Below are 11,926 nucleotides of genomic sequence, written 5' to 3' on the forward strand. Positions count from 1 at the left end.
AAGGGACCAGGCAGCTCGGGAGACCCGCTCACAGCGGCACCCGGTTCGGGTGAAGGGAAGTGGGGGGACCACCAACCACACAGCGAGACACCCCTGAAACGAGAAGTCTTTATTGCGAAGGTACGGACGCGTCCGGCAGACGCACAGCAATAAATTAGGCGTGGCTGCGGGCGGCGGCACGGCACGCCCACAGGAACGGCCACGGGGGTCTTCTCAATAACTTATGTCGGGGCGGAAGCAGCACAAAATAAATATTGAAATGGAATTGCCGAGCGCTGAGGCGAGGGGTGAGCTTGCAGACGGAGCCTGCCCTGCGGGAGGCAGGTGCCGCGAGGATTCCGGTCTGAAGCACCGGGCCTCGCCTCCTCTTAAATAAAAGTCCACATATTAAACGTGACAGTGACGGTCAGCAATCGGAAAGGAAAAGCACGAGGGACACGCCAGGCCTCCTTCCGTGACCCCTGCCCCGGGGGAGAGGGTAGCCACCTCTGTCCCGCGGGACCGGGCATTCTGGGAACCCAGCGGCCGCCGAGCAGGACACCCGCCAGGCCCCGGGCGCAGTCGGCAGCGGGAAGACGGGGGTGGTGGGCAGAGCTCCACCTGGACCCTCCGCCTGCAGCCCGGCTGTACACTTACAGTATCAAACAGGAAAAGGTACAAAACCCAACGATAAAATGTGTATAGAACTTTATATATATATATATATATATACTTCTCTTTTAAATACTCCCAGGTCCTTACTGATATCCAATGTGGATTACCTACCACAGCTACGGCATCAACAGCTCCTCACCCGGCCTCGGCCTCGCTCTAAGGCCGCTCGCCCAACCCCCGCTGCCCCAGGACAGGACGCAGCCACGGGCCAGCCAGTCACTGTCCTTCCGGGAGAGGCAGCCAGGACGCGGCCCCTCGGCCCCTCCTCCGGGCAGCGGGCACCCTGCGGGGTGGAGCTTCACAGCTTGCTGGTCTTCCTGGGCGGTGTGAGGGCGGGAAGCCCCAGCAGAGGTCACCGAGGTCACCCGTGGCTCCGAGGAGAAGGGTGCAGGTGATGATTAAGCACCAAGGTTGCAGGGTCCCGTCCTCTCTGTGCAGACACCATGCAGGCGCCCCACCTTCCAGCCTGTACCACCTCCTGCATACCACCTGTCACCCTGCTCTCCCCTCCTCTGGCAGCAGGAACCAGGCGCAGCCAGCTCCACCTCCAACTCCCACAGCTAAGCAGACCCCCTGCAGCCAACCCCTTCCACCCCCACCCCCGGCTTCACGGGCCCAGGCTCTGCGGGTGGCGGCAGGGCTAGAGGGCTGCGGCTGGGAGCTGGGGACCTCACGCGTCACCCCGACACAGGGACACTTGGCAACACTCCACACGGACCCCCCATGATGCCTGTAAGCAGCTGCTGCTCCAAGCCCCGGAGCTGCCGGCCGCACGCACAGCCTTCCTTTGCCCGCCGCCCGGCACAGGGCCCTGCCACGGCAGTCATGGTGCCTGTGGCCCAGGACGCAGGGTTCCTCCTGGGACAGCAGGCTGCCTGGGCAGTGGGGCTCCAGGCCACAGCAGGGACAGAGGCTGCTGAGGCTGGAGGTGGGCAGGGCCTCGGGCCTCAGGCCAGGAGCCTCCGAGGCCTTCCCCACCCCCGACTCCCCGGGAGACAGACCCTAAAGCGACAGCCTGGAGCGCAGGTGACCGAGGGCGGCCAGTGCGTGTGCGTGTGCGTGTGGGCACATGTGGGCGCGTGCAGGAAGGTGTGCGGCACACAGGTTCGTGGACCCTCCTCTCCACCCGGCCCCACGGGAGCCCCGTGGACTCCGCACGTGGACTTGGTGTTGGGGATCTGCCCCCGTGGACCCTCGGACAGCACGAGGGACGTGCCCGGCGCCCCTGCCCCCGGCGCCCGGCCACGGCACTAGGAGGCGGCCGAGAAGGGCACGGAGGGGGACTTGACGATGGTGATGACGCTGGTGGTGGCCACCTTGGAGGGCGTGACGGGCCCACGGGCCACGGTGCGCGCGAAGGTCTGCAGCGCCTCGTACTTGGAGCGCAGCGCGTCCAGCTCCAGCCGCATGCTGGCGTTCTCCGAGGCCAGCTTCTCCACCTCCCGCTGCAGCGCCACCCGCTGCCGCTCCAGCTCCTCCTTCTGCGTCACCCGCTTGATGCGGCAGCTGGCGGCGTAGCCGCGGTTCTTGAGCGTGCGGCGTCGCTGCTTGAGCCGCACCACCTCCTCCTTGGACAGGCCCCGCAGGTGCTGGTTCAGCTCCCGCACCGACATGGACACCAGCTCATCGTCGCTGAGCACCGGGCCGTTCTCGCCCGCCTCCTTCTTGACCTGCAGGCCAGGCCACAGGTCAGCACCGGGCCCCGGAGGCCGGCTCGGCAGACGGGGGTCTGGGTCCCAGCAGCCCCTCCCCCACCAGAGGTCGCTCGAGGTGCACACACGTGGCCACGACCCGGCTACACGGCCACGCACACCTGCAAGGCCACAGCCCACGTGGGTGCTGCCCTGTGACCCCCAGTGCCTGGAGCAGGACTGACGCAGGCACGCGGGTGACGAGTGCACGGGGATCCCGTGGGCTCCCGGGACCAGAGACAGAGGCCCGAGGGCACAGCCAGCCTCCAGCTGCGAGGGAGTCAGAGCAGGCCCGCCGCCCACACCGGGGCCCGCCGCCCCGCGAAGGGGTCCTCCTCCTGGACTGAGGGCTGGCGCCTCCGGAGGCCACGGCCCCACTGTGCCCCCCGACTGTGCCCTCACTCGGTGGCGCCTCCTCAGCCCACAGCCCGGGACAGGCCTCCTTCCTCGCAGCGGACGGGCGCAGACGGGCGCAGACGGCCTGGGCTGCCCCCTCACCCCGCTTACCTTTTTTTTTTTTTAAATATATTTTTATTGATTTCAGTGAGGAGGGGAGAGGGAGAGAGAGAAACATCAGTGATGAGAGAGAATCATGGATCGGCTGCCTCCTGCACGTCCCACACTGGGGATCAAGCCCACAACCCAGGCACGTGCCCTTGACCAGAATCGAACCTGGGACCCACTGAGCCGCCCCGGCCAGGGCGCCCGCTTACCTTTAATGCCTTGTTCGGTCTGGGATTAGTCGTCATAACCTGGGCACCGGCACCCACACAGAACTGCCTGGAAAGCGTAACTAGAAAGCAGAGAACAGGCCACATGGTCAGGTCCCGCGGGGCGGGGGCCGCCTGTGCCGCCCCCAGTGACCGAGCAGGGCCATCCGACAGCGGCGAGGCCCGAGGAGGCTCAGCTCACCCTCCCTCGGTCCAGTTGCAGCGCCCCGAAAGCCCGGCGGGCCCCCGCCCATCCTGCGGGACTCCCCCAGGGCAGGCCCCTGGCCTAGGCGGTGTGGGGCCCAGGGACCAGGTGGATGCCCAGCCACGTCTTCCACTCCAGCCCCCCCCACCCCACCCCGTTGCAAGAGCGCCAGCCCCCGGGTGACGCCAGGCTGAGCAGAGTTCTTCCTGCGGACTCTGCCGCTGCACCTGTGAGCACGGGACGCCACGTTTAGGGGCCCAAGTACGCACAGGACAGGCTCCCGAGTGACCACACCTGGCGCCTGCGGAGCCACCAGCATCGGGGCAGCACCTGCCCCGGCAGGAGCCCGTTATCCCCGAGGAAGGGCCCCCAGGGGCAGGAGGCGCCCGCCCTCCCGCCGCCTACCTCTGCCAAGGGCTCTGCAGCCGTGACATCACCGCCTCCCCTGGGCTGCCCCTGGCCCTGGCCTGGCTCAGGGTGGGCAGGGCGCCTAGGCCGGCCCGGGGCAGGTGGGGAGTGGGGAGCCGCTGTCCTGGGAGCGCACTGCCCGTCTGGCGGGAGCTGTCCCGCCGCCAGCCCCCGCCTTCCAGTGTTTGCGTCTGCATTGTGTCACACATTCTAATCATTCATGAAAAAGCCAGCCAAGCATCCCAAGCATGACTCCCCTCTGATAGTTGCCATGGCGACCTTGGGAAGTAGCCAACCCCTGATGGTTGTCATGGAAACAGAGAAGCCCACAGCAACAATGGCTTTGGGGCAACAGTGCAGACACCACGGGCTGTGGGGCAGTAAGCTCACCCCTGTGGCCCCGTGGCAGGGGCGGGGGGAGGGCGGGCACCAGGCTTGCTGGTGGGCTGTGCTGCCAGCTTTCAGGACCCGGTCCACGGGGCGTCCTGACACCAGACAAGCAGAGGGAGCACCAGAGACGAGCACCATGAGGGTCCTCGGGCCCTGAAGCCGCATCACAGCCTCCATCGCAAGCAAGACTCCACCCGCCCGCCCTCAGCACCCCTGGGCCCTCCACCCCTCACCACCAGAGGCCGCAAACTCAACCCAGGCCTCAGCACCCAAGCCTGCGGGCCCCGCCACCGTCCGGGGGGCCCTCTCCCGGGGGCCCCGATGGGGAGGAGAGCAGGTCAGGCTGGGGCAGCTGGCGCTCCGGGCTCCCCGGCCCTCACGTGGTTACACACGTGTGCCCGGGACGACGGGCCGCAGTTTGGAGAGATCCCAGCAGAGCTCAGAGCTGCTTCCGACAGCGGCGTGACCCTGGCACCTGGGGTGGCCAGCTGGCGCCCCCCGGCCCGCCCCCTCCGCGCTGGGGTCAGAGCGCGCTGCAGAGCCGCGGGGCTGTGGGAAACTTTCCACGCCGTCGCCATCGCCATCATCGCCATCGAGGAGGGTGGCGTGTCCGGGCTCCCAGCCCAGCCAGCACGTCATGAGGGCCGGAGCCGCCAGGCATAGCTGTGCGGTGAGTCACCGGCTGTTTACAGAGCAGGAGCTCACATTCCCACAGAGCCGGCCCCACCCCGAAGGGAAACGGAAGGCCCGGCCAAGGACTTGCCTGGAGCGGACCCCGACGGGGACGCTGTGTCCAGAGCCAGCTCGGCCGGGGCAGGCGCAGGGCAGAGCCGGGGCAGGGCCTCCTCCGTACCCACCTGCCCACCACGGGGTCTGTGCTGGGACGCGGGGACGGAACCAGGATGCACACAGGATGGGCTTCAGCCCCCCGGAGGGGCACTGCCCCCCACACCCACCAGGTCAAGGTCCCTGGGCCTCTGGGGGCCAGGACCCAGGCGAGGGAGCCCCAGCAGACAGGAGGGTGGCTCAGGGTCCCCCACCGGGGGCCTGGCCTCGGCTCCTGTCTTAGTTCACAGACCTTCTGTGCAAGGAGCAGCAGGAGAGCGGGTGCGTGTAAATGATGGGGCGATGGGTGGTCGCTGAGCAGAGGAACACCCCGAAACCCGCTCCTCTGGGGTCTCCATCTCCTTCTGAAAACGAGGCCCCAGGGTGCTGTCCCAAAGGCCTCAGCTGGGCCGGCGGCAGACACGCCCCACTGCCCCGGGCGCCTCAGACCCGGCTCTGCCTGCTCCCCATCCACTGGGTCTCCCCAGCTGCTGGGGTCTCGGCGCCAGGGCTGCGTGTACCCAAACACCACTAGGACCCAGCGCGGACCCGGTCACGCCACCGTGAGGAACGCCGCTTTGGAAGGAGGCTGGAGCCGCCCTGTAACAGCTGCTTTCACTCCGTCCACACTAGGTGTGTGACCCCTGAGCGGGCCCAGCGGGCAGCAAGAACCGTCCCAAGACGCGGGCACCCCGCGGGTGAGACCGCAGCCTCGGGCAGCCTGGCACCTGCAGAGCCCGCAGCACCCCCACCACAGCCTGACGCCGGCGTCCCCGCATCGGCACCAAACACCAAACAGGCTGCCCAGGCCCAGCCCTCGAGCACCCAGATCCCAGCGCCAGGCGGGCCGCGCTGCCGCCGGGTGGGCCGCTGTGTGGACCCAGCACCGCCTGAGGGACGGCCACAGGCTCACTCCCACCCCCACCGGCCCCTGTCCCTCGGCTCTGCCTCGGCGACGCCGTTCCTAACCCGGGGCTGGCTCTCAACCCAAAGCCAGGAACTCGGCCTGAGGCACATCTGACAGGCGAGCAGGGCAGCCCGCTTCCTCCAGAGGGGACGCTGGCGGCCGAGAGTCCGCAGCTTGGAGTCAAGGAGGGACCGGCGACCCCCCTTCCAGCCCCAGAACAGGGCCGGGCGGCTTCACCGAGAACGCCAGACTCCGTCCCGGGCACCGGGCACCGAGCTGGCAGGGCAGCGAGCGCAGGCCCCACAGCCAAGCACTGTCCTGCTGGTGGGCAGGAGGCAGGGGCGCTGAGGCCAGGGTCTGGGACCCTCGGTCACTTTTCTCTCCAGCTCCAGCAAACCCGGGCTGCTGGCCCACGGCCTCCTCCCTCGGCGCCGGGGCTGTGGGCCTTCACGTGTGCTGGCTGGCTCTGGGCTGGACCCAGGTTCCAGGCCATCAGTAAAGGCGCTGGGAGCAGCGACCCCACCCACGCAGCCCTGGGCTCAGCCAGCCAGGCAGAAGAGGAGGCGTAGACCCTGAAGGTGCTAATTCTTACCGAGACTGACTCGCCGCCCAGCCTGGGTGGGCTCTCAACACTTCCCTCGGGTGGAGTGAAGGGACGCTGGGCGCTGCCCGTCAGCCCTCCCAGCCCACCTGATAAAGACGTGCCTCCCTCCGGTCTCCCGGCTTTGGGGTGGGGGGGTGGGGGGGCAGGTCCTGGCAGGGCAGGGGCAGCAGGGAGACAGCGAGGGAGGAAAGGGGTTCCTCGCTAGGGGAGCAGCCCCAACTCCAGGCAGCAAAGCAGCAGGTGACTCGCCCGACCACCCCGAGGTGGCCACCTCTGCTCTGGGGACCCTTTCGCAAGTGGCCCAATGCCACGCGCCCATGTCACCCAGCTGCAGACGGCACCACCCGCCCATGTCACCCAGCTGCAGACAGTGCCCAGAGCCAGGAGGGCTCCCACCGTCCCGGTCACTCAGACGCCGGGCACCGATGTCCTGAGCCAGCCCCCTCAAGTGGGTGCATTCCAGAGCCTTGCTGGGCACCCCACCAGCCCGGCCCACACCCAGCTTGCAGGCTGGCCCTGGCCGGCTGCCCTCCAGCAGGCATGACTGTCTCCGGCTTGGAGGACGTCTGGTCACCTTGCTGTGCCGTTCGGGAAGCTGTGTCATCCTGGCTGCTCTGGAGGTGACTGAGGCAGTTCCAGCTGATGCAGGCTGAACGCCACACCCAGCCAGCGTGCCTGGACCCTGCTCTCCTCACCCAGCTTCAGCCCGCGGCTCCCCCCACAGCTCTGGGTGGTCCTCCGGCCCCAGCGGCTCTGTCCTCTCCCGGCCCCTCCTACGCTGCCCGGGGACGGCCCCCGGGGAACACGAGGCCCACACGTCCAGCAGGCCCCCGTCCTGCACCCGCAGCTCAGGTGACAACCCCACATTTCCACCCAGAAATCGCCCACGGGGCCTCCCCCTCCACTCGCAAACCTGGCCTGTGGCTTCAGCTGCTCTGGCCCGGCGGACCCCCACCGCAGTCCGCAAACGCAGCCCCAGCCAGGCAGAGGGAGGCCATCCTCCCCGCTCGCCATCCTTCCAGAGCCCCCCGCTGCCGGGCCTCCTGCCCCAGACCAGGCCTCCACCTCTGGCTTCTTGAGAGCCCCCCACAATCTGCACTGGCTCCCAACTTCTCCCGTCGCCCCTGCCCTCCCTGCCGTCGGTGGGCACCCTCTCCCTGAGTCCTCTCACTGGCTGCGCCCAAGGCCTGCCCCCCCACACCTACACCTGCCCCCCACCTGGAAGACGAGGTTTGCTGCACAAGCAGGTGTGTCAGCACTGCAGAGGGAGGGGCCTGGAGGGCGGCTTCCACCCAACACGGCTCCGCTCCTCCTGCTCCTCCTGCCCGGCACCCAGACGGCAGCGCCGGAGAGCTGGCAGGCGCCGGGCCGGGCCAGGGCACCCAGGCTGGGCTCCATCTGAGACGAGGTGTGAGTAACTGTATGTGTGAGTGTGTGACTGCGTATGACTGAGTGAGTGACTGTGTGTATATTAGTGACTGTGTTTGACTGTATGTCTATGACTGAGTGTGTGTGACTGTATGTCTGACTGTGTGTGTGACTGTATGCGTATGACTGAGTGACTGTGTGTATATTAGTGATTGTGTGTGTAACTATGTCTATGACTGTGTGTGAATGTGTGTGTGCATGAGTGACTGTGACTATGCATGAGTGTGTGTGTGACTGTGTGTGTGACTGTATGTCTATGACTGTGTGTGACTATGCGTATGACTGAGTGACTGTGTGTGTGCATGAGTGACTGTGTGTGTGACTATGCATATGACTGAGTGTGTGTGACTGTATGTGTGTGTGTGACTGTATGCGTATGACTGTGTGTGACTGTGTGTGTGTGTGTAGCTGTATGAGTATGACTGTGTGTGAGTGTGTGTGTGACTGTATGTGTGTGTGTGTGGCTGTATGCGTATGACTGAGTGTGTGTGAGTGACTGTGTTTACTGAATGAACCTGAGGTTCATTCCTACCTGCCCTAAAATTCTAGTTTTACGCTTAACACTTCCGACTTCCTGAAACCGTAAGAAAGAGGAAGCATGACAAGTGTGTGATTATGAAAAGCAAAAGTAAATACTGAAGGGAGCCACGTACCTTCCACTAGCGGGGCTCAGAGGGGGGCAGGAGGGGGGTGGGGTGGGGCAGGGGGGAAGAGGGGGGAGGACGGGGGAGAGGGGGGTGGGACAGGGGGGAAGAGGGGGGGGAAGAGGGGGGAGAGGGGGTGGGGCAGAGAGGGGGCAGAGGTGAGTCACTGTTTACTGCGGGGAGCAGCAGCCCGCAGGGCGCTCCCAGCTGGCAGGGCGGCACTTCCCCGTGGACCTGACCGACACCCAAGTCCACTCCGGAGCCTTTAGACCGGGCACCAGGCCCCGGGCAGGGCTGCTCGCCGCGGGGAGACTGTAAGCAAACGCCCGCGGGAGCCCCGAGGGAAGGCTGCACAGCTGTGGGCACAGAATGGTGCCCGGGGCGCCCGCTCCGCGCTCAGTGAGGCCGGTGCCCCAGCCCGCCTGGGCTGGCAACTCCCGTTCCAGCACCGCCTGGAGGGGGTGATGCTGGTCCCTGGAAGTCGGCGTGTTCACGCACAAACGCCCCCCCCCCCCCCCCCCCCGCCTCGCTTTGTGTTTTCAGCCAATAAACGCTTCCTTCCGAAATGCGGGTCCAGCTTTAGGTACAAAGGCAGGCCCTCTGCCTCTGGGCTACCCGGCAGGGACCTGCCCAACGCAACAGGTGCAGGTGCAGCTCCCGCCCCGCCCCCGCTTAGGGACTCGGCCAACAGCTCCCTCCCCCCGCGGCTGCACCCATCACACCCCCGGGGCGGTCACCCCAGCGAGACCTTCACCCACGAAGGGCCGAGGGGCTGTGGGGCGGCCGAGACCCAAGCCGGGGGACCCACCGCCTCTACCGCCCTGAGGGGCGTGCGCCTGACCGAGGCGGCGGTGTGGGTCCGGTGTGGGTCCGCTGAGGACTGGCCGGGAGGGGAGGACCCGAGGGTGCCGGTGCCGGTGCCGGCGGAGAGCCGAGCGGAAGGGAAACAAGGGCGTCATCGCTCAGCCGCGGAGAGCGCCGCCAGGGCGCAGGGCAGGTGTCCAGGCCGGGAGACGACTCAGCGTGGGAATCCGGTGGGTCAGGGCCTCGGGTGGCTTCTAGGGCCAAACGGCTCCGGTCCCCGCCCCCCGCCCCTCCGAGGCTCCGGCGGGGCGGGCTGGCTGCCCTTCGGTCCAAACTCAGCGGAACCACAGGAGGACGCGCACTCAGGAGGGACGCTCGTTCACGGAGGAGGACGGCGGGGTTTGGGGGAGAGACACGTGCGCCCAGTCCCCCTCCCCACGCGAGGCCCCCCACCAAGGCCTCCCTCCGGGGAACCCCGGGCCGGTCAGCTGCTCAGAACGTGACCTCGGTCGGCGGGTCCCCTGCTCCTTCCCCTTCCGATCCGGTCTCGGCGGCGGTCGCGGTGGGAAGGGGCCGCGGGGCCGGCCGGACAGCACGCGGGAGGTGCCGGGACCCGAGGCCGAGCGGCCCTGGGCGACCACGCGCTCCCTGCACGTGGCGGGCTATCTTCGCCCGCGCCTTCCCGCCTCGGAGCCGAACGACGGACAGGTGGAGCGGGAGGGGGAGCGGAGACCCGCGGGCGCCCGCCCCGCCCTCCCCGGGAACCCAGACTCCCGGCTCCCGCGCGGGGCGGAGGCGCGCTCCCCGGCCGGAGAAGAAAGGAAGGCGCTCGGGTCTCAGCGCCGGAAAACACCGCCCGCGGACGCGCTCGGGCAGCGCACCTGGCGGCAGGTGCTCGGGCCGGCGGGGGCTCCGGTCCCGCCCAACTTTGCCCAGAGTCCCCGGCCGCCCCGACTCGGCGGCGGGCCGCCCCCACCGCGCCCCCGGCCCACACAGCCCCGCCGGGCCGCCCCTCACCTGGCGTCGCGCGGGGACCGCGGGGGCGCGGCCGACTCCTCGCGGGCACGCGCTCTCCTCCCGCTCGCGCTCACTCTCGCGCTCCCCCTGGGCCGCCGCCCCCGCCGCGCGCTCCGGCTCCGACTTCGCGAAGAACAACAAGTCCCCCCCGCCGCCCGCCGCCAGCGCGCCCGCCCGCCCGGCTGCCCAGCATCTGACACCGCTTCCGGGATCAGCGTCAGCGCGCGTCACGCCGCCCCGCCCACCGCGCACCCCACACAGCGCGCGCCAGAGCCCCGCCCACTGAGCCCCGCCCACCGCGCGCCACCACCCAGAGCGCGCGCCAGAGCCCCGCCCTCTAGGCCCCGCCCACCGGGCCCACATCGCCCCGCCCACCTCCCCGGCCACGTCCCGCCCGCCTCCTCCAGGGCCCGGGTCCCCCCACGGAGGCGCGTGGAACCCGCCGGGTTCGCCCCTCCGGAGCCCGCGTATTCCCGGCGTGGGAGCTGGGCGGCCGCCGCTCCTCCAGCGCCCTGGTGCCGCCCCTGGGTGCACCTGTGCGGGGCGAGCAGGGTGCACCTGTGTTGCAGGTGTGGCGGTGCGCCCTCCCGCAGGCTGGCAGCTCCGCACGTGGCGCAGGCGTTCTGAGCCGGGAGCACCCCCTTCAGCCCTTTCACCCCTGGAGCGCGTTCTCTGGGCCCGGAGATGGGAGGGGCTGGCTCTTGTCTGGACCCCATAGCCCTATCCCCTGGGGGCCCCACCGCCCGTCCCTGGGCTCAGAGTCTGGGGCTACCCTGCCGTCCGCGGGACCCCAGGACAGTGCTGTGGACGTGGCAACCATGGCAAGGTCCCCGGGTTTACCACAAGAGGGGCTGGGCCGGGTGTGCGCGGGGGCACCCGGACCTCTGCCTGCAGCGTGACCCGGTGATAAACGGTGTGACGCGCAGCTTCCCTGTCCAGGCTGCAAGACGGAGGCCTGGGACAGTCCCACCTGAGCCCAGCTGACGGCCCACCGAGGCGGGCCCTGGGGAGGGCAGCCTCCTCCGCTGCAGGTGGAGGACAAAGCTGGCGAGGTGACCTACCCAGGCACATGGCCGGCCCTCATCAGCGCCTGGGTGGGAGGCCAGGCCCTTGACGCTCTGGATGCCCCTCCCAGCAGTAATGAGCTGCCTCCCTGAGGCTGCCACAGGAGTGGGGAGTAAAGAGGGAGGGAGCCCGCCTTGCTCAGGGAGGAGGGCAGGCCTCCAGGGGCACAGCGCACTGTCCAGGTGTCCGGGCCTCAGGTGCCTCCTGAGGCAGCGGCGGCAGCTGCCCGGCCCAGCCGCCCGCCAGCCCAGCCTTGCTTCGGAGCAGGCTCTCCCGGGCGCCCGCAGGGTGGCCCTCCCTCCGGAGCTCGCGGCTGCTCCTCTGTGGTCGGTGTAATTTACTTGCTCCCTGGTGTCCGCACTTTCCTAACTTGTCTGCCGTCTTCTCACACTAAAGTTTGGTTACGAGCGCGCCGTCTAACAAATCTCATTCAGTCCCTGAAACAGGACGTTGAACAGTGGGAATCAGGCAGGAGTGGGAGATGGTGGTCACGCTGGTGGCGTGACTGGGGGTGGGGCAGCCTCTTCGTTGCACCACTAGACCCACCAACTTTAAAACGGGCTTGAACGCCCTG

General features: G+C 68.3%; 1 protein-coding gene across 4 annotated transcripts; it reads right to left on the reverse strand.

The window, feature by feature from the left end:
- Positions 1-94: 94 nt before the first annotated feature.
- MAFK (MAF bZIP transcription factor K) lies at positions 95-11,174 on the reverse strand. 4 transcript variants are annotated; one of them, XM_079772927.1, is made up of 3 exons: positions 10,288-11,174; positions 3,059-3,138; positions 95-2,324 (listed from the first exon to the last, which is right to left on the reverse strand). In XM_079772927.1, the coding sequence occupies exons 2-3, from the start codon at positions 3,092-3,094 to the stop codon at positions 1,905-1,907; spliced, it is 456 nt and encodes a 151-aa protein (XP_079629053.1). In that variant the 5' UTR covers positions 3,095-3,138; positions 10,288-11,174; the 3' UTR covers positions 95-1,904. The 4 variants fall into 4 exon arrangements, with proteins under 4 accessions (XP_079629053.1, XP_079629055.1, XP_079629054.1 ...); XM_079772929.1 differs by lacking the exon at positions 10,288-11,174 and adding an exon at positions 9,775-9,793; XM_079772928.1 differs by lacking the exon at positions 10,288-11,174 and adding an exon at positions 3,666-8,498.
- Between the last annotated feature and the right edge of the window lie 752 nt (positions 11,175-11,926).

This window comes from Cnephaeus nilssonii, assembly GCF_951640355.1.
Source record: "Cnephaeus nilssonii genome assembly, chromosome: 5".
Taxonomy (NCBI): Eukaryota; Metazoa; Chordata; class Mammalia; order Chiroptera; family Vespertilionidae; genus Cnephaeus; species Cnephaeus nilssonii.